This window comes from Ciona intestinalis, chromosome 4 (genome assembly GCF_000224145.3).
Source record: "Ciona intestinalis chromosome 4, KH, whole genome shotgun sequence".
NCBI classification, from domain to species: domain Eukaryota; kingdom Metazoa; phylum Chordata; class Ascidiacea; order Phlebobranchia; family Cionidae; genus Ciona; species Ciona intestinalis.
The window spans coordinates 1,393,824-1,414,185 of NC_020169.2; the positions used below are offsets into that span (position 1 = coordinate 1,393,824).

A 20,362-nucleotide genomic window follows, 5' to 3' on the forward strand; every position below is an offset into this window, starting at 1 on the left:
ACTGTTGTTGTTGTTACACCAGGAACAGAGGGAATTGTTGTTGTTGTTTCACCAGGAACAGAGGGAATTGTTATTGTTGTTACACCAGGAACAGAAGGAATTGTTGTTGTTACACCAGGAACAGAAGGAATTGTTGTTGTTGTTACACCAGAAACAGAGGGAATTGTTGTTGTTGTTACACCAGGAACAGAGGGAATTGTTGTTGTCACCAGGAATAGAGGGAATTGTTGTTGTTGTTTCACCAGGAACAGATGGTATTGTCGTTGCTTGTTACACCAGGAACAGAAGTATATTGTTGTTGTTGTTGCACCAGGAACAGAGGGAATTGTTGTTGCTTGTTACACCAGGAACAGAAGTTATTGTTGTTGCACCAGGAATAGAGGGAATTGTTGTTGTTGTTACACCAGGAACAGAAGGAATTGTTGTTGTTGTTGCACCAGAAACAGAGGGACTTGTTGTTGTTGTTACACCAGGAAGAGAAGGAATTGTTGTTGTTACACCAGGAACAGAAGGAATTGTTGTTGTTGTTACACCAGAAACAGAAGGAATTGTTGTTGTTGTTACACCAGGAACAGAGGGAATTGTTATTGCACCAGGAATAGAGGGAATTGTTGTTGTTGTTTCACCAGGAACAGATGGTGTTGTTGTCACACCGGGAACAGAGGGAATTGTTGTTGTTGTTGTTACACCAGTAGCAGAGGGAATTGTTGTTGTTGTTACACCAGGAACAGATGGTACTGTTGTTGTTGTTACACCAGGAACAGAGGGAATTGTTGTTGTTGTTTCACCAGGAACAGAGGGAATTGTTATTGTTGTTACACCAGGAACAGAAGGAATTGTTGTTGTTGTTACACCTGGAACAGAGGGAATTGTTGTTGTTGTTACACCAGGAACAGAGGGTACTGTTGTTGTTGTTTCACCAGGAACAGAGGGAATCGTTGTTGTTGTTTCACCAGGAACAGAAGGAATTGTTGTTGTTGTTGCACCAGGAACAGAGGGAATTGTTGTTGTTGTTGTTACACCAAAAACAGATGGTATTGTTGTTGCACCAGGTATTAATGTTCCTATAGTTGTCTTGGGTACAAGCGGCATTGTAATGGTTGTTGTAACAGGGGATACAGAAGCACAAACATGATCTGTGACATAAAGTGAAAACGTGTTGTCTAATAATTCTCTTGTGGAGCGCAGGTAAATTTGTTCAAAAGCATCATCTTGTTCTTCAGTTTCGATTGTTTGTTGTCCCACTGAGACATGTATAACATTTGCAAAACTTGCTTTATCTTTTAAAATGTGATTCCTTTTGTCTTTATTGAGACTGCTACCAATTATGACGATGGATTGCCCTCTGTCAGCTGACAATACACTAGCCTGTGTGCTAATGGTGTCAATCATAAAACTCAAATTAGATTGTGGTTCAAAGTTGTCCAACCTGACTGGAAGATCGGAACGCAAAAACACAAGCAGACCATTTCCATCATATAAACTGACCAGTATTTTGGCACTTCTGTCATTGAAGCCGATTAAAGAAGTTCTGATTCCACTGACATTGTTTGTGTTAAATGGAAAGTTGATTGGTTGAAGCGCCTTTGAGATCTTTTTCACCCCATTTACCATGTTTTCCCAATCTTTCCCTTGAATTTCTGTTGTATCTAATATAAAATAAACATCCATATCCTGCTGACAACGGAGCAGTTCTGTCTCCAAAGTTTCTGGTGTCCGGCAAGTTTTCTCAATCACAGATTCAGAGGGCGGTGCTCCTCCTCCAGTTATATTGGCAAATATTAAATTTTTCTTGCCCAACAAATTAGTCAATGCATTCTTTTCTGTATAGTTTCTGTACTGATCAGGTTGTGTCACAGCTGTTAAAATAACCCCATGTTCATGGAGTTCAGATAAAGACTCATTTATCGCCTCTTTTTGTCCAAGAATGTTATTTTCCTGAAGCAGTAAAATCGACTTGTGATTCGCTGGACTTAGTCGAGCATGGGAATGTTCATTTTCCAAATATCCAACCAATGTTTCTAGAAGAGCATAAGCTAAATCGAGCGACTCATCTGATGCTACTTCATCAGTGAGAATAATTTTAGATATTGTTTCTTCAATTGCTCGATTTACTTCATCTCTTGAACTCTGAAATTTACTTACTCTGCGTACTTGTTTATCAGCAAGTAGCACAGACACATGTGTGTGATCAGGAGAAATTGTAACATTGTCAAGAATATCAGAAACATACTGAAGAGTGGCAGATCTCTTTCTTCTTGATCTTCCCTTGTCTTTATCCACCAGCAAATTTGTGTCAATCAAAACAACAAGATCAGCTTGCATTGTGCAAGTTTCATTAAGTGGCTCGAAAGGTGGTAACTCCACTCGTGGAACAACTGGAGTAACGGGTGATGGTGTTGTGACATTTGGTAAAACTTCGTTTCGGCCCTCACAAATTTCATTCAAAATTTCCATTGCCATGTTGCTGTATTCCAAGCTAAAAATATCAGACAACTCTTCAATGGCATATGAGGTCATGGTTCTTTCGTCTGGGAATCTACCATGACCATGGTGTGTAATTCTTAGGATGATTGCTTTAATTTTTAAGTTCTCCATTTCTTCAAGAACTTCGTTTATATCTTCTTGTGGAGTTGAGAATGTGATGGCAAATAGAACATTTTCAATAGTTGAGTTGACTGGCTTCTCTGTCAGATTAAATTGAGCAATTCCTGATCGTAGAGCTTCAGTAAATGGATTTTCACTTCCACGTTGCAGCTGCAGGTCATGTATTGTGTTTAATAAAATACTCATGTTCTGGTGATCCTGAAGTGCTAAGTTATGCTCTAGCCGATCACCATATTGTTGTATAGCAACCCTGAGAGTTGAGTTTGGTTTTCCATAATTCTTTGGGGCAACAGAAGAGACATAAGTTTCAATCAATTTTTTCACATCTTGAAACTCATGTGCAGATATGTGGTGTGTGCTTTGTACAAGAAACACAAGGTTAACAGCTCCATCACAATATCTTTGTACAGAGGGCAAGGCAAGCACATGTTCTTTGGGAGGTGGTTGACACTTGCTAGCTGTTGTACATTCGATTGACTCGAGAAGAGAACAAGTGCTGAATGAAAAAAGAACAATGTAATATTGCATAAGATTCATTTTAGATACACAAAACTTCTTATTTCTCTGGAAATTACAAAACTCTAATAAGAGTAAAATATAATACAATTTCTTAAATTAACATATTTGATCCGAAAAAAGATCCTGAAAAAGCTATTATAGTATAAAGATACAGGACATACCATATATGACAATTGTCTTCAGTAACAACATCTCCGATTAAATAAAATCTTCCATTAGAGTGACAACCCTTCTGGCACTGGCTCACACACCGCTGGCTGCTTTCATCATACAGTGTTCCTAGTAACAAAATATGTTACTGTAAATATATGTTATACTTTATAACTATAAGAGTTAAATACAGAGTATGTAATTATGCACTCAAGTAGTTTACGCCATAAAATATACTAATAAATATATTTGAATATACTTAGATATAGTAGGGTGGGGGAAGCTGGGACACCTTTTCAATCTATTTTCGCATCCCATTTGGTAGTAAACAAAGAACATTCAATGAATTATAAAACCGTATTCTCACGACTCCCATAGACCGTTGTTAATTGTTTAAAACACGATCATGATATTTGAATATTATGTGCTGGAGGTGTCCCATCTTCCCCCACCCTACTATATATATTTTTTGCTATGTATAGTACCAGTCCTTAAAACATTAGCAAGTCAATCAAATAATGATTAAAAAATATAGGTATTAGGTCTGGAAACAATAGCAAGGCATGTAAATAATGATTTAAAAATACTCTCACCTTCAGGGCAATGAGGAAAACATCCTTCAACACAAGCCATGGATAATGAACACTGATCAATGGCAGTGCTAAGGTATCGATGTTGGCAAGTGATGGGACAAGCTGTTTGACATTCACTGTAATGCCATGTGCAATCATGGTTGTCTGTGTTGTAGGCTTCACACATCAGTGCTGGAGGTAGAAAAGCATGGTTAATCAAAAGGTATGTACATGGTGTTTGGTAAAGTAAATGTATAGAACAGATACAATAGCATTAGAAGAATAGCAATTTATCAGAAATTAAGAAGTGCATCAAGGCAAAAATTAAACTATTGCAACTAAAATAAAGGACAATATCTTTAACACACATATACACAGTCGAAGATTTTGTTTTGAAACTATTTATAAGTTTTACGCAAATTGAAAATGAGCGCACAAAGTGTTTGGTATTACTTACGACAAACATTAGGTGTTCTCCATCTAATAGGGCGGCCAGCTTCTGCACAAGCTCGCGCATATGCAGCAACTGCCACACAGAAACATTCACAGTCAGCCCCACCATCACAACCACATGCATCAAATTTACAGTTGCTGTAATACCAGGTTACATCAACCTGGAAAATGTAAAGGAAAATTTAAAAAAAATCAAGCATTGGTAACACAAAAAACTACTTAATTAAATCAATCACATTTTAGGTTGCAGAATGTAGACTTCTAGGCAATATTTGTTACATGCATTTTCACATGCCCAAAATGACATTTTTCAGTTATTCCAATCTTATAAAGTATTTTGAACTAAAATGTTCTTAATTATCATGATCTTGTCAAAAATTTTGTGTTTGCCTAAATACCCGCATTTTACTTACCAATGCATGGCATGGTTGGAATATTTCACTTTGCAAGATATTACAACTTCTTTGTGCCCATGGCTTGCGGTTGGGATGTAATGTACATGGATCGTCCGAGGGCGGGGTGTTGTCACAGTTGGGAGATGTCTGATTGCAAGTAATAGTTTTTGATAAAAGTTTTTATGTCAAACTCAAACTTCATGTACCATCTAGGGCGATTCCTCAGACAAGATATATAACACTAAACAAAAATGACCACTTAGTGCGATGAATTTAAATCCCCTTTTCGTAATCACTGCATAAAAGTTTAACCCTGTAATTCTCCCCCCACACAAGGATAAATAAGGTTTATTTTATAGTAACCCAACTACATTATAATAATGCATGTGCAAATAAATTAGATAAATTCTTTACCTTCCAACTATTACCAAATTCAAGTGGTGTCACTGCCAACATGCGATCACTCTTCATTGCATCATTGTTTTGGTTGCCATCAAAATTACCACACAACCCACATACTGCAGACTAAAATAAAAATTTAAAAGAAACCTTTAAGGTAATTATACACAAGAAACAAAATAGAAATGTTTCAGATGAAAGGGTTAACAGGGGGGATTTGTTACTTAGTGTTTTAACTTTTGGATTTAATTCGTTTCTACCTTTCTAATAGATTTGTGAAGTGTCAATTTCATGATAGATTTTCATATGATGACTAATTAAAACACAATTTTAGGTTATGTTAGATTAGCAAGTTTTGGGATTAAACATTCATTACCATCTAGCATAAGTTTATGCACATTCTGATGTTTACCATATATCTTGGATCCAGTTTCACTATGACTGTTGTCTTTCTATCCCAAACAACCATGAGACCAATGTCCGTTGTCACCATGGTGTACAAACCAACGTGATGATAGTCCCAAACTATGTTTGTGTGGTTCGTATCAGAACCGGGAGAAGGCCCCCATGAAACCATATTTTCTGCTTCTGCAAGGACATTTTTAACATACATTTATCATCCTATGTAATGTTTATACTGTAGTGATCGATGTGTGAAAGCGGTCCATTTAAATGGTATATTTGTAATTCCACGTTATCGAGATTGTATTTACAAATATAACATTTGTAATTCAATATAGATTTAATTACAAATATAACATTTAAATGGACCGCTTAAACACATCGATCACTACAATACTGTTAAAAATGTTATGCACCAAATCTGTGTAGGTTTATACAGACATGATAAGCTTTCCATATATAATATGAAATCAGTACTAGTAGTTTATTAAGCTATTATCTACAAAGTAGGCATTACTAACAAATATATAAACTTAAGAAATGTAAAATAATTCATTGTAAAAAGTCCATCTCTTTGTTCAATTAAAATATAAAAAACAGTATAAATTATTGGTCTTATTACTGTATCCAAAATTTTCTCTTTCAAGTCGAATAGTGATTTTATCTTCAAGTATAATGCTGACAGCTTTTGTGCAAGCCATTCCATCTGAACCACACAATGTATTCTCAACATAAACTCGGAATGTTCCTCGTTGCTGGTCACAGTAATTCTGTAAATTTGATTGTAGAAAACAAGATTAGTGTTTCTACTTTTAAGTAAGCCATAATCATGTTTGTGTTTGATTTGGTGGACAACAAAAACTTTTGTTTAAAATTTGGCTTTGACGCGTTGCTTCCCCATTGTGTTTAAAAATTTGACAACTTTTGTTTGGAAAATTTGGTCATGACAAAACCTTAATAGCAACAGATAATTTAATGCAAGCCTACAATAAAAAATAAATATTCATTTATACTTGGGTCAGTATGTAGTTGCATGTTCCCATGTAGTTGTATGTGAAACCATCAAATGTTTCATAATGTGGATCCCCATAAGCTGTGCAGGTGCCTACACATTCATCCTGTGTACATTCCCACTCCCTGTTTCGACACTCACTGCAATAACAATTGTTAGTTATAATTTGTTCCTTTAATATCAATAAAATATGCGCAACTACAAAATATTGGCATGCACTTTATGAAGAGAATATTAATTTACCATCGGTTGCAGTCAATAGTTACACTATGTCCTGGGAGGTATGCTTGTCCACCGTAGTAACATGGGCAGTCACTTGCTTGAATACAAACTGAGCGCTCAGAGTCAAACACCTGTCCACTCGGACATGCGCAACCAACAACACATGTTTCTAATAAAAAATTCAAGTTTATTTTACCCGATGTAATACAAGAGTATTTTGTAAATAACAAACATCTACTTACGGGCAAAGCAGTCTTCACCAAAGTTTTTGCAAGTTTTTTGGCATTCAATCCCAGTTGGGTTGCCCTCACTGATATTACACGACTTGTGAATTTGACCAAATGGACAGAATGCAACTCCTAAAAATAAAAAGTCTGAATTAAAAAACAAAGATATCAATTTTAAAACAACAACATTAAAGATTTTTATTATTAATTTTTAAAAAGTAGTCATGATAATAAACCAGTTTTTAAATACAAAAAACAACATACGGTATGTTCTATTGGTAAGTGATTCCTCATTTCCTTCATTACTGATATCCACACAAGTAAGTCGTCCTTCCATGCAATGACTAAAAATAATTTACTTTATTTACACATCATGGGGCTCTACAAAATTAAAGTACAAATAAAAAATTCAACAAACTATGCAATTTGATACGAAATCATAGCAAATGATTTTTGTTATTTACCAGGTGCTAAATTCCCTGTGAATAACTTCAAATGCTCGATAAGTTCTACCATTATGGTAGCATTCACACTGTTGTTGCTTCACACAAGTTCCCTCCTGGTTGAGGTAGAGGCCATCGGGACAATTACATCCTTGTACACATGACTCTCCACAGCGAACAGACTGATCAGACAGTGATCGGCAAGTAGAATGACATGTACTGCTGCATTCTCTATATACCTGACCACCAGGACACTCCCGATCTAAAAGCAAAAATCTATTCAAAATTTTAACTCAACCTAAAACAAAAAGACTTTATTACTAAATAAATTTATCCAACTAAATAACTCAGTTTAACTCCTTAGATGCAGCAATTGAGAATGTAATGCTAGCATCTTTAAGTTAAAGTTAACAGATTATAAACAATGTGACTTTAGATTTAAGTTATACTTACGGCAGAAATTCTCCATTCTCCAGTCAGTGACATGCCCAGCTCTTGAGCAAACCCTCGCATAATGTGCGATGGTGTTACACAAACATGATTCAGGTTCCTCACACTCACACACATCATATCGACACAAGTCATAGTATGGCTGAGGGCTAACATCAACGTGACAAGCTTGAAATGTTTCACTAAGAATTACTTGGCACTCTGTGTTGGCAAATCCAACTTGAAAAAAAAATTACACATTTTACGAAATCTCGTTTTTTGGTATTAACATAAAAAGGTAATTCAGCGAAATTACATTCTGAAAGCTTACCACGTTGTTGGTTGACCTGGCATGGATCCTGAATAAATTGTGACGTCATGTCTATGCAATCAGGACTAGCTTTCCATGCATTGCCAAATGAAACAGGACTTCTCTCAACCAATCCTGCATGTATTTGATTTGCTTCATTGAGCAATGACTGTATTTATACTAATGATAAAATTAGTGTAACCAAAAATAAACAAATGTTGCAGCATTACATGATAACAAAAATTGCAAACCGTTAAAATTCATAAAGTCATCCCTTTGGTTTCTGTTGTAGTTGCCACATAAACCACACAACTTCCCTTGCCATCTGGAAATAGATACATCATTTTTAGGAAATCGTCAAATTTTTAAAGATTTCTTTGAATGTATTTACAATTTAGTTAATTTATTGGTATTTCTGTATGTTAGAAGCATAAAGACGTGCAGTATTACTTGAATAACACAAGAGAGCATGATATTTACCGTCTTTCTGCTGTCACATAAACTCTTGATATTCCATCCCAATCAACCATGATGCCAATATCAGTGCGAAGTTGGACGAAGTCAGACGAAACTTTAAATATCTGGAATCTTTCTGGAATACAGTATAGGTCAGAGCATCATAATTATGTAAATCATTGTCTAGACCATTAACCTTTTGGCAGGAAACTTAACAACGCAGTTAGGACTGAAAGTTTAATTGAAAATAGAGACGGAAATTTTGATTACCTCGTATGTACGGTGGCATTACAGCTTTCCCATCAACACTTGTGACATGACCTTTGCTTAATCTGATCAAGACCTTGTTGAACCCGGAACGAAGAACAATCGTGACGTCTTTGGTGCAAGTAACGGTTGAATCAACACCACACACTGTATTGTCCACAATTACACTGGAAAATTATACAGGTCATGAATATATTGCTTCAATCAACATGTTAATATACCACAAATAAATACAACTTAGCATTTCTAAATAGTTAATAAACTACAACTTTTTAAAAAAGGAATGTAATTTGTGGTTTATCTAAATTTGGATATTCGGAAACAAGTAAAAAAAATGATGCTATATATAATTGATTGGAGGTAATAAACCAACCTGAACAAATTTGTACTGCTGCAATCCTTGACGAAAGTGTATTGACATTCTCCATGCATTGTGTACATGTGTCCATCAAATGTTTTATAATGTGGATCACCAACTGCTGAGCATTCTGAAGGGCAAGGTATATCTGTACAGTTCCAAACAGCGCTTGAGCACACACTAAAATGCAAAGCGTATATTTAGTTATTGTAATTTAAAAATCAAAATAGATATGTATTTCAGTCAAAAGCTGAATAATTTAAAAATAAAAGATTCACCAGCTTTGACATTCTTGGCTAAGGACGTGGCCAGCTGGGAATTCTCGTCCATTATGAAGGCATGAGCATTCATCCTCCCGTACGCATTTTCCATCATGAAGTAGACTTCCCTCAGGACAGGTACATCCATCCACACAATGTTCATGACATTCGGTATCCGGTGTCACCAAGTTATGACAGGTTCGTGGGCATGAGCTTGCACATTCAGAGTAAACCATTCCTTCTGGACATGTGACAGCTGCAGAACGACACATATATAAGGTGAAAACATTTCTTTGTTTTGTTCTCATATAAGACACCTAATTTCTTCAACCCAATGAACATAACTAGTATTGTTGGCCAAAAAGTTATTTCATACAATTTACAAAAAAAATCATACAATTTATCTAATTTAAAAAATTTGCAAAAAAATAATGTAAGCAGCCATAGGACACACACAAAATTCTCACCGCAAAAGTTTGGTTTTCGCCATCTTGGTACAACCTCAGTTTGGGACATGCATAACCGGGAATACTGTGCTACTGCATCACAATGACAGTCTTGCCTGCCAACTTTCTACAAATTATAGAACAGTTTGAATGAAACAAAAACTATTTCAGTGCAAACCAAAAAATAGCATGCAAGAACAAGTTCGACTTCCAGGTATAATACTTACATTACACTGACAGACATCTGTAATACACCCATCAACCAGAGGCACAGGGTCTACACCAGCAGCAATGCAATCAGAGAATGCTTCGTTGTTTGATATAAAGATTTTGCACAGTGCCCGAATAATCTGGTGAATATTATAAACAACTAACTAGTAACTAGTATATCAGCTTGTCTATTTATCTAAGAAAATTTAAACTGAAGACATAAGTTTATAAGATAAGTTTTGTAATATATTTTTAAAGGTGCGGTAAAATATGAACAACCTGAAAAAAACATGTGTTTTTGTCAGTACAACATTAAAAATGTTCAATATTTAGATAGTACAACACAATAAAAACTGAGATAATTAAATTCTTACATCAACATCTCCAGCAGAAGTTGATGAACAATCAGCGATGACTTGAGAGATTTCGGAGCAATGATCATGCAGACCTGTCTCTTTCCATCCTCTTGCAAACCATAAGGCATTTGATGCTGTTGTCTCCCCCCCTGGGGGGGGGGGGGGGGGGGGGGGATGGTGGGGAAAATTTAAATAAAAAGGGTAAAATTTTAAAAAGACTAATTTATATAAGCAATATTTATGCTGTATACTGTACAAACATTTAAATCCAATTAATTACATAAATTCTAATAATTTAATCATATAGTAGAGTGGGGGAAGATGGGACACCTTTTACACATTATATCCAAATAGCCTGATCGTGTTTTAAACAATTAACAACGGTCTATGGAAATCGTGAAGATACGGTTTTATAATTCATTGAATGTTCTTTGTTTACTACCAAATGAAAAGAGAAAACTAAACGAAAAGGTGTCCCAACTTCCCCCATCCCACTATACTTACCGGACCTAAATACGTTGTAGTTAGTTTACACAAAATGTAACAGAAATGTTAAAAATATCTTACTGTCTGGTAGAGTCATGTCATTGGATGAATCTCCATCGGCATTTCCACACAAGCCACATACGGTTCCTCTGTAATAACCTTTCTTCATTTCAATCTCAGCCACCCCACCACCACTCCACATAATAGTGATGCCAAATCTTGTTTCAACTCTAACATATTGCCCGACCTGGTACACAGCAATGCCACGCTCTGCATATCGGTGTGAGGACAACCTTAATGAAATGAGTGAATGAATGAATAAATGAATGTAACTTACTTTATCCTTGTCAGTAAAACGACAGTCGTTAAACCTAGGTGTTCTGTTTAATACACCTCATGCTAGCTTACGAGTTACCAGCTATTGTTATTTTGTGGGTGACTTTTTTTGTAGATTTTTTCCATTTTTTTATGTATGACTGTTAATTTGGACAACTGATTGTTGATCACTGGGTTGGAGCAATTGCCGTTAACTATTTTGTCCAAGGACAGATAGGCCAACAATGGTAGCAGCAACAAATAATTCTGGGTTAAATGCAAGCGGGCAAAATATGAAAGGTTCCTTTTACTTACAATCTATCACCAACCATTACCAAGCGACCAGGCAACAATGAGACGGGTTCACCTCCATGCAACTTAAGTACAAGTGCAAGAAAGTCATCAGAAAAATGCACCAATTCACGTAGGGGTACCGGTAACTAAGAATACGACATGGTTAGGAATAAAGAAACCCCTTTGTTGCAAAAAATAGATATTTTTTTTTAAAGAAATATATATGTTGTTGTTCTACTCTAGAACTAATATAGAGTATTACTCTTCTAAAGATTAACAAACATTTAACTACTATCACCTCATTAAAAAGTGTGCGGTTCGTAATTTCTCCTGTTTCTCGTTCAATGGGAATAAAGTCTTCAATATTCTTTACCAGCTCGATACTAAAAAGATGCTGTACACAATCCTGTACCCACATGTATCTGCACTGACCAGGGAAATCATAGGAATGTCCATCAAATGTCCTGATGTGTCGTCCACCCCACATTGAACACACAGTTCCTGCATCCTTTGTAGTTTGAACAGCTAGATGAAAATATACATTAGTCAAATATGTGTTAGCTAACGTAACGCATTTTGCCTTGTTTTTTAAATTTCTATTCTTGATGTGGAACGAAAAAGTAACTGCTCAAAGCCTATGGTGTAACAAAGTAATAGGGTAGAGCACGTACTCGTAGCTCGTTATTATCATTAGTCATTACCCAATACCTCAGCACTCTTAATGTTTTATCTGTTTTATTTGTCATCCGGCTTGTCACTTGATCACCGTCCTGCCACAATGCAGCTCGGTAGATCGCGCTTTATCACACGTAACTTTGTTGATCGCTGTCACTAATCCAAGCTTATTTTTTTAAGCCGACAAGCAAATAACAGTTTAAACAAAAACATATACACCCTTTATCGCTTATTATCGTTTAATCATCTGCTCTAGCTGCGTTATCGCTACTTTATCCGTTACTTTTAATTGGCGTATTTCTTTAACAGCTTCACCCCGCTTAATTTTGTATGCCTGCGCTACAAATAAAACATTGAACCTACTGTATTGGCACTGTGGTCCTTTGTATCCAGGCGTACAATCACATTCATCCGGAGCAACACATCTTCCGCCATTTTGACACCGCTTAGAACACACCGCTGTCGATCAGAGAAAAACCATTAAAAATTTTTTCATGTTTGCTAATTAAAGGTCGACTGAATAACCGTTAGTGAACAAACATACATATCATATCCAAAAAGAGAAATGTCCTAAAGGGTTAAAGCGCAAAATAACATGCGGAACACGACTTACGCAGATCGCAGGAATGTCCATGCCATGGGCCAGAACATTCACAAGTGTCTGGACGAACGCATCTCCCGTTGTGTTGACAACCCAACTCACATACGGCTACAAGTTAGAAAACAAATGCTTTTATTATTTAGGAATAACAGTGTTGCAGCAATACATGTGCAAAGTTAGTGACGTGTGTAAATGGCTATATATATCGTGTTGAGTATATAAGGTTATCGCGTATACAGAATAGGTCTTTGTCATTACGAACGTTGTTTCTTTAGTGCCGTGATATCTTGGGTGCTTTGTTTTAAAGGAAATTGTAGTCAATGACGCACAAAGCAGGCAAGGTAGGTGGGAAAACGGTAATGTAATAAATATTCATCACTTACGAACGTCGCAATATAGATCACTCCATCCAGCCAAGCATTGGCACTCGTTTCTTCTGGTACAGATGCCATTTACACACGGAGGATCACATACAGCTAAAACAAGGGTACAAGTTAAAATAAGCAGTGCAAGTTTTCCGACGGTTGTTGACTTTTTCGTCGATTTCCGCTGTACAACCGAACAAACAAACGAACTTGCATTACTCCCTAAATAGGTTACAGGGCACAAAAGTTTCCAATCAGGCAGACATCTTTCCCGACTAATGGTTTCCTTTGAACCGAGATGTCATTAAAAGTTAAAGGACAAGTGAGATCGGAAAACAAATGAATCATCAACTTACCGATCTCGCAAACAGCTCCGGTATATCCGTCAGGACAACGGCAAACATTTGGCTGTTCGCAAAATCCCGCATTGAGGCATTCGGGATTACATATGGCTGGAAATAGAGTTAAATAATAAATATCAGCACGTAATAAGGGCATATGAAATGTGTATATATCAACCTATACTTAACCCTACTCGTTATTTATTTCTGTTCTTATATAAATTAAAGAAACACCTGAAATACAAACGAGCTACATCAAATAACGTTGCCAGTTCCCACAGCTACTTTTAAGCCCTTAGCAAGTTCAGCCAAATGTTACTGCCCAATTAAGAAAATGAGCTAAAGCGTGGGCCATTTCGGTCACAAGCCTGACCAGGAAACCACGGAATTAATTTTTTGTGTAGCCCTTGCTTTTTTTGCATAATGTAGTTTTTAACGGTCAAGAATTGGGATTGGTTACTTACGTGTATCACAACTTTTGCCTTTCCATCCTAGAGCACAGAAACAAGTATCTGGCGCGGTGCACGAACCATGTATACATCTATCGCTACAAACAACTGTCAGAACAAAACGTAACGCTATCAAAATAAATCGGAAAATAACAGGACGATTAAAATACCATTAAACTATCATACTAAGCATGCATTTACATAGTGTTTCCATATTGAGTTGTATGTTGCTTAATTATTTTACGGTGGCGGAAAAACGGCAGTCGTTATTATATATATAGTACTGCGGGGGGAAGATGGAACACCTTTCACACATAATATTTAAATATGCTGATCGAGTTTTAAAGAATGAACAATAGCCTGTGAGGGTCTTAGGGATACGGTTTTAATTCTTTGAATGTTCTTTGTTTACCACCCAATGGAACGACCAAAAAATTAAGGCTATCCCATCATCACCCACCTTACTATATATATAACATGGGAAGTATGTTACACCTATGTCTAGCTCGTGCCCAATTAGGAGTTATTCTACGTATTAGGGTAATTATTTTTGAAAAGTTGCATCGGTATATGACCGACAATTTGTTAACTAATTTGTTACCACAATGTTGCAGCAATTAGTCGTGAAATATCCTATTAAAAGACACACACACGAATAACGTTAGCAACATCCACTGCGTCATACGATGGCGCTAGAAACGGTAAATATTATGGATAAAAGTAAGAAAGAAAACTCACACTGAGTGCAATCTGCACCGAACCAATCATTTATACAAGCGCACGTGTCCGTACGAATGCACTTCCCTCCATTCCTGCATGGTTGTCGGCATTGAGCTGCAAAATAAAACAAATAACATTGAGCTATTGCGGTTTAAAAAAAACTGCACAAAAATCAATGTAAAGGACCGAGAAAATAAGTTTAATATAACTTCTTCAAAGCAAATACTTACGGTGATTGCCAGTTAATTTATTTAGTTGTGTAGACTTGACCAAGCTGCTTAGTTCTTCGCTGACATTTTTTGAATCTTTTATAATTGCGCCGGCTTGTAGGGCAAGTTGGGACAGCGTGTCGCTAAAACACAAAGCGTAATGGATTGTTTTTTAAAATGATAAAAACGACAGGTTAACTTACTCTGGTACTTGGTCCGCAGCACCTGCATCTCTGATTTCAAGTAATAGGAGCGTAAACGCTAAAGAAATTAATAGTTAAATGCTAAAAGACGAATATTAGCAAAATAAACTAGTTTATCTTTATCGCCAAAAAAATGGTATACTTACTTGACAGGAAAAACAGAACCTTTTCTCGTCCCCCCATTTAAAAAGTTATTTTTCTACGCTTATGATAATCTGGGTATTTAATTCATGCAGAGATGACGTATAACGCTCACCGAGCACATGTCCCGAGAATGGTTGCAACGCTGTCGTCATCGGATATTTAAGCGAACGAACTATTTCCAGCATCGGCCACGATTGCCTTGTTCACGCTATCAACATGGACGATCGGGTATAATACTTGGCCCAAAGAACTCAACTATCACGCCAAGACTTCCCGAACGAACCCTTTTAAGTGAGTTAATTGCCAGTGGCAAAGCACTGCATCAAACATGGAAAGTTGATTACATTAAAGAGTTTGCGAGGGGGGGAAGTTTTCAGCGTTGGCCTTTTCGACGAGGCCCTTATTCCCTTCCTGTTTAGGTACGTAGGAATAACGGGAAATCGGCATTTCTCATTATTCTTATGAGGAATGGCTAGTTCTTATAGCTAATTCCTAAGCTCTTACGTGTTTGCGCAAGGGTGGACAAACAACTATGAACTCGAAAACCCTTTCAAATTTTATGAACTTTGACCTTAAATGGCAATGTGCGTGCAACCAAAAATTGGTAAAAAAATTCCGCATTTAACGGCTCATTCCGAAGACCTCTTACAATGCATCATAAAATAGACATAAGTGTGCATTACAGTACATGATTACACAAACAACTGAACATAAAACACATGATTATAAGGCAAAAACAACTAAGAGTTAACTCGGATTCCAGCGGAATTAACGACAAGAAACACGATATTATTTGAATATTGATTAGAGTGAATAATAATTACCAAAGCCATTAGCAAACAGCTCAAACGATTAACATCATCGGCTATAAGCACATCGGATTTAAAATATAGCAGTACAGTTTAAAATAAATGAACTTACCGCGTTAAAACTGCAGACATCACACAGCGTATGAAACTTTCGCGCCGTTTTCATGGTCACTTTCTTTCGTTGGTAAAAAAGGTTTATAAAACACGCGAGAACGAGAGCAAACTGGTTATTCGCGCTAAACATACAGTAACAAATGGCGTTTTGGGGATGGAAAACCACGTTGAAACATTTTACTAGTTTACGAGAAAAGTAAAGGTCGGTGGATTTTATCTCCATTGTAATGTAATAAATAAAAATATATTTTCATTGTGAAGTAACATTATCTAGTATTCTAGTCCATTGTCTTGGTTCTACAGCAAGAACATTCCAGAAGAATAAGTTGTGAATGCAGTACAATAATATGAATTCTGGAAGTTTTGTGCTTAATGGCGGTCGGTACGTACAGGAACTCAGTTACACATGCTTCCCAGTGAAACTGTATCGTATCGTGTCTAATGAGAAGTATCTTTCGCTATGGTGGGCCGAAAGTGGAAGTCATATAGTTGTAGATTTACCAAGATTTGAGCAAGAGATATTGAGAAATGACTCAGTTCCAGAAGCAGACGGTTTTAAAACAATCACATTCACCAGCTTTGTTCGCCAGCTAAACTTGTATGGGTTTAGGAAGGTATGTTTTACCAGATTGAATGTTTATTTAGCTACAAGAGTCAAAACAGGGAACAGTATACTTCAATAATTTAGAAATTTGGACCCCCAAAAGGCAGCCATCATGTATAGTAACATGTACGCTTATGCGTAAGGCAGAAGGTAAATTGTTACTAGAAATCACAGCATTACTGCCACGGGAGATGTTGTAGAAATATTTAAGGCACCATATGGACTCTATGAAGTAATATAGCCTAAATTACCAGGTTACATGCCGTAGGAACTTACTCTTACAGAATAGAACATGAAATGGTTTCATTGTTAAAGAGATTTTCCGCTTTATACGTACACATTTATTTTTCATAAGAGTTTTATTTATTTTTCATAAGAGTTTTATTTATTTTTTATAAGAGTTTTACACGTACAGATTTATTATTTTTTTCATTCTGTAGGTAGCAATAACCAACGATAGCCACGTGGACCCAAGAGAGTGGCAACGTTATGCCCACACATACTTTCTGCGGGGAAGACCAGATTTACTCAACCAAATTCGAAGACAACCGGGACCTATGCACCGTAGACCAACCATGCAACAGCAACCTTATATGATCGATGCCGTTGTCGCATATGAAGAGTACGTATATTTATATCAATAGTTGAATGAAACTTATATTATATTCTCTGGCGTGGCGGGACAGCGACAATCGTTATAACACGGGTGTTGTGTTTCATACACCTCGTGCCAAGCTTACGATTTAATACTTATGTACATTTCTGGGTGATTATCTTTTTTGGGGGGTGAAGCAATTGCCGTTAAGCTTTTTGGCAAAGAACACACGCCCACAATGGTAGCAGTGGCGGGCCATTCGATCTATTTGGGTGTAACACGCTAATTATTTGTAGGGCTATAGAGCAAAGTTTTCTGGATCGAGGCTTACGACCGTCCAGAAAAGGACCAAGACCCAAACTACAACAATGCCCAACTTCGGCAATGAAACTAACAAAACGACATAAACGTTATTTACAGCGAACACAAGGCCCGCCAGGTAAAGCTATTTAATACGTACAGCGTAAGTTCGTATAAAACCTATTAACTGACCACTTAAAATGTACACTACGATGCTGCAAAGACAAAACAATTGTTTATGTAATAACGTTGTACATAGTACTGTGGGGTGGATAAAATAACGTTAGAACCTAAATCGCATATTTCCTGGTCGTGTTTTTAACAATTAAGAACGCTCTTTTATAGGGTCGGGGGGCTACGTTTTTTCTATATATTTATGTAAACATTCTTTGTTTACTACCAAATGGGACGAGAAAGGAGAATAAATACATGTCCCGAGAACCCGTCTTACCTCATTCTACTACAGTCTACACAATAACATTAAATGACAAACATTTTCTCTTATTAACAGGCTATAACTTTCCGTACCAAGTCATACCATTCAACATGGGCGGTTATTCAACTGTACATGCATATTATGCATCAGCTGCACCACCACCATACCACCCACAACAAATGCAGCCAACTATTAACACAGCGGGTGCAACGTGGAACGCAATACCGATCGAAATGATGCCTTCTACGTCGCATTTTACACCGATTAACGGTAAGCATAGCAGACGAAACTTGTATATATATACAGTAGAGTGGGAAAGGGAACAACTTTTTTATCTTATTTTCTTGTTTCAATTGATAGTGAACAAAAAACATTCGAAAAGTTTTAGAACCATATTCTAACGACTCTCATAGACCGTTGTTAATTGTTTAAAACACGATCAGGTATTTGGATATTATGTGCGACAGGTGTCCCATCTTACCCCCCAGTACTATACATAAAACAATAAGAATAACAGTACTGTCACTGTCAGAACAAAAATGTTCAATTTTAAAGATTGAATTGTTTATACCATGTGTGTGCTAACGATTGAAGCTACCCAAAACCAATTATATTTTTTTAAAGCATATGTACCTTTTTTATTTTCAGAAGCACCTGTTCGATCTGTTATACCTTCAGAACCAAAACAAATGACAATAGACCAATGGCAGAAAGTGAGGATTCGGATAACCATAGACACATATAGCTAGTTAATACCTTAATATTGGCAGGAGTTGAATTTAGTTGGGACCCAACAGCAGTTTGACAATACGGGAAACGAACCTTGTACTTCAAATGCAGTTGGACTCAATGGGGACCCAAATCTAATGCTTTCTGGGGACCCTTGCATTCGACTGGAGACTGGTACGTCTGAGGCAAGAAACTTGGATCAGCAGTAAGTATAGTTTTAAGCAGGAATTAAGATCTAACTAATTGCTTTACTTTACTGTGAACATGCGTGGCACATGTTTTACAGTGTCTCAATTGGTCTATATAATAACAACTTTAATTTGTCTCTTCGATTACGATAGCGAATGTTTTAGAAATATTAATACGAAAGACAAGATATGGCAAAAAACAACAGTTGTTAAAACACGCTTACAGTTAAAAACATATTTACATTTATATGGAAGAGAATAGGCGTGGTCGCTACACCCATGATAGCATACTATTTACGCTTTCAGTACAATAATAGCACAGTATACATGTTTAACTTGGTATGAAAGTCGTCAAAAGTTCGTATAACTTTTTAATACCGACTGCTATTTAAACACGACTGCACAGTAAGAAAGCAAGATATAACGAACGAACGTGTGAGGAAATGAGGCGAAGGCAAAGCCTTGATAATTGCCGCAAGCCCGACACTGTTTGAGTCAACTATGATTATTAACTGTTTGGGTGCAAATTAAAAAGATTAGCGTTATTGAAGCAGTGCAAGTACAATAAGGACTGAGTAGCTGAACATAGCATATGTAGGTCAAACAATGGTCTATATACTTAACACACATGGTCGTATTCGTATAAATATTAATACACATAGTACGGTGGGGTAAGATGGGACACTGTTAGCATATAATGTTCAAATATCCTGATCGTGTTTTAAACAGTTAACAACGATTTATTAAAGTCATCGGGATACGGTTGTTACGATTCTTTGAATGTTCTTCGTTTACTACGAAATGGGATAAAAATAAAATGAAAAGTTGTCCCATCTTTCCCAACCTACTTGTTATAATTATTAATTAACTTTTTAAGTGCTCTAAAATAATAACTGTTTTCTTATTAGTGTCTATCACAATTGTTTTCATACAGAATCGAACAATTTGCTTACGGAAAAGGTGTTCAAAACCAAAGTAGTTCAACAGCGATGGCGGCAAGTCAGTTCACTTCTGCGCTCAACGCTGCAGTTCTTGATAGCGATGACGTAGGCATGACGTCAGGGGAGACTTACTGCATGACTGAAGATGTCGGAAATTTAGCTTTGTGGGGCGACGATACTAACTTACATAGTAGCAGTATGTTACCTGAGCATATGTTTGTGTGTTAATTGTTCCGCATTGTTAACTATACAGGGGCTAGAATTAAGTGTTCGTTTTCGTTAGCATTGTGTTCGAAATAAAAAAAAATAGTCAAATTAATAGGGAACAAGGTTTATTTCGCGCAGCCTTGT

At 36.6% G+C, this 20,362-nt stretch overlaps 2 protein-coding genes across 3 annotated transcripts; one reads left to right on the plus strand and one right to left on the minus strand.

Moving 5' to 3' along the window:
- Positions 1-270: 270 nt before the first annotated feature.
- LOC101242702 (mucin-2-like) lies at positions 271-15,608 on the minus strand. The gene is made up of 35 exons (XM_026834075.1): positions 15,298-15,608; positions 15,152-15,209; positions 14,970-15,091; positions 14,758-14,853; positions 14,035-14,127; positions 13,586-13,681; positions 13,248-13,340; positions 12,877-12,972; positions 12,627-12,722; positions 11,887-12,113; positions 11,610-11,734; positions 11,061-11,272; positions 10,512-10,636; positions 10,155-10,277; positions 9,949-10,054; positions 9,500-9,737; positions 9,237-9,401; positions 8,867-9,030; positions 8,621-8,732; positions 8,392-8,465; positions 8,162-8,275; positions 7,855-8,070; positions 7,423-7,663; positions 7,223-7,302; positions 6,974-7,090; positions 6,753-6,900; positions 6,511-6,649; positions 6,120-6,267; positions 5,508-5,683; positions 5,111-5,221; positions 4,715-4,843; positions 4,306-4,462; positions 3,870-4,040; positions 3,288-3,405; positions 271-3,103 (listed from the first exon to the last, which is right to left on the minus strand). The coding sequence occupies exons 1-35, from the start codon at positions 15,332-15,334 to the stop codon at positions 271-273; spliced, it is 7,356 nt and encodes a 2,451-aa protein (XP_026689876.1). The 5' UTR covers positions 15,335-15,608.
- A 640-nt stretch (positions 15,609-16,248) lies between these two features.
- LOC100185977 (heat shock factor protein 5-like) lies at positions 16,249-20,317 on the plus strand. 2 transcript variants are annotated; one of them, XM_026834274.1, is made up of 7 exons: positions 16,249-16,420; positions 17,263-17,444; positions 17,714-17,856; positions 18,229-18,423; positions 18,802-18,866; positions 18,924-19,087; positions 20,005-20,317. In XM_026834274.1, the coding sequence occupies exons 2-7, from the start codon at positions 17,380-17,382 to the stop codon at positions 20,237-20,239; spliced, it is 867 nt and encodes a 288-aa protein (XP_026690075.1). In that variant the 5' UTR covers positions 16,249-16,420; positions 17,263-17,379; the 3' UTR covers positions 20,240-20,317. The 2 variants fall into 2 exon arrangements, with proteins under 2 accessions (XP_026690075.1, XP_002124437.2); XM_002124401.2 differs by lacking the exon at positions 16,249-16,420 and adding an exon at positions 16,427-16,832.
- The last annotated feature ends 45 nt before the right edge of the window (positions 20,318-20,362 follow it).

Excerpts from the sequence above, each read along its gene's own strand:
- LOC101242702 (XM_026834075.1), bottom strand. The coding sequence starts at position 15,334 with ATGGGGGGACGAGAAAAGGTTCTGTTTTTCCTGTCAA. Across the intron at positions 14,128-14,757 it reads CGGTGCAGATTGCACTCAGT|TTGTTTGTAGCGATAGATGT; the intron begins GTGAGTTTTCTT and ends TTGTTCTGACAG. Across the intron at positions 13,682-14,034 it reads AGGCAAAAGTTGTGATACAC|CCATATGTAATCCCGAATGC; the intron begins GTAAGTAACCAA and ends CTCTATTTCCAG.
- LOC100185977 (XM_002124401.2), top strand. The coding sequence starts at position 16,551 with ATGCAGTACAATAATATGAATTCTGGAAGTTTTGTGCTTAATGGCGGT. Across the intron at positions 18,867-18,923 it reads CAATAGACCAATGGCAGAAA|GAGTTGAATTTAGTTGGGAC; the intron begins GTGAGGATTCGG and ends TAATATTGGCAG. Across the intron at positions 19,088-20,004 it reads GCAAGAAACTTGGATCAGCA|AATCGAACAATTTGCTTACG; the intron begins GTAAGTATAGTT and ends GTTTTCATACAG.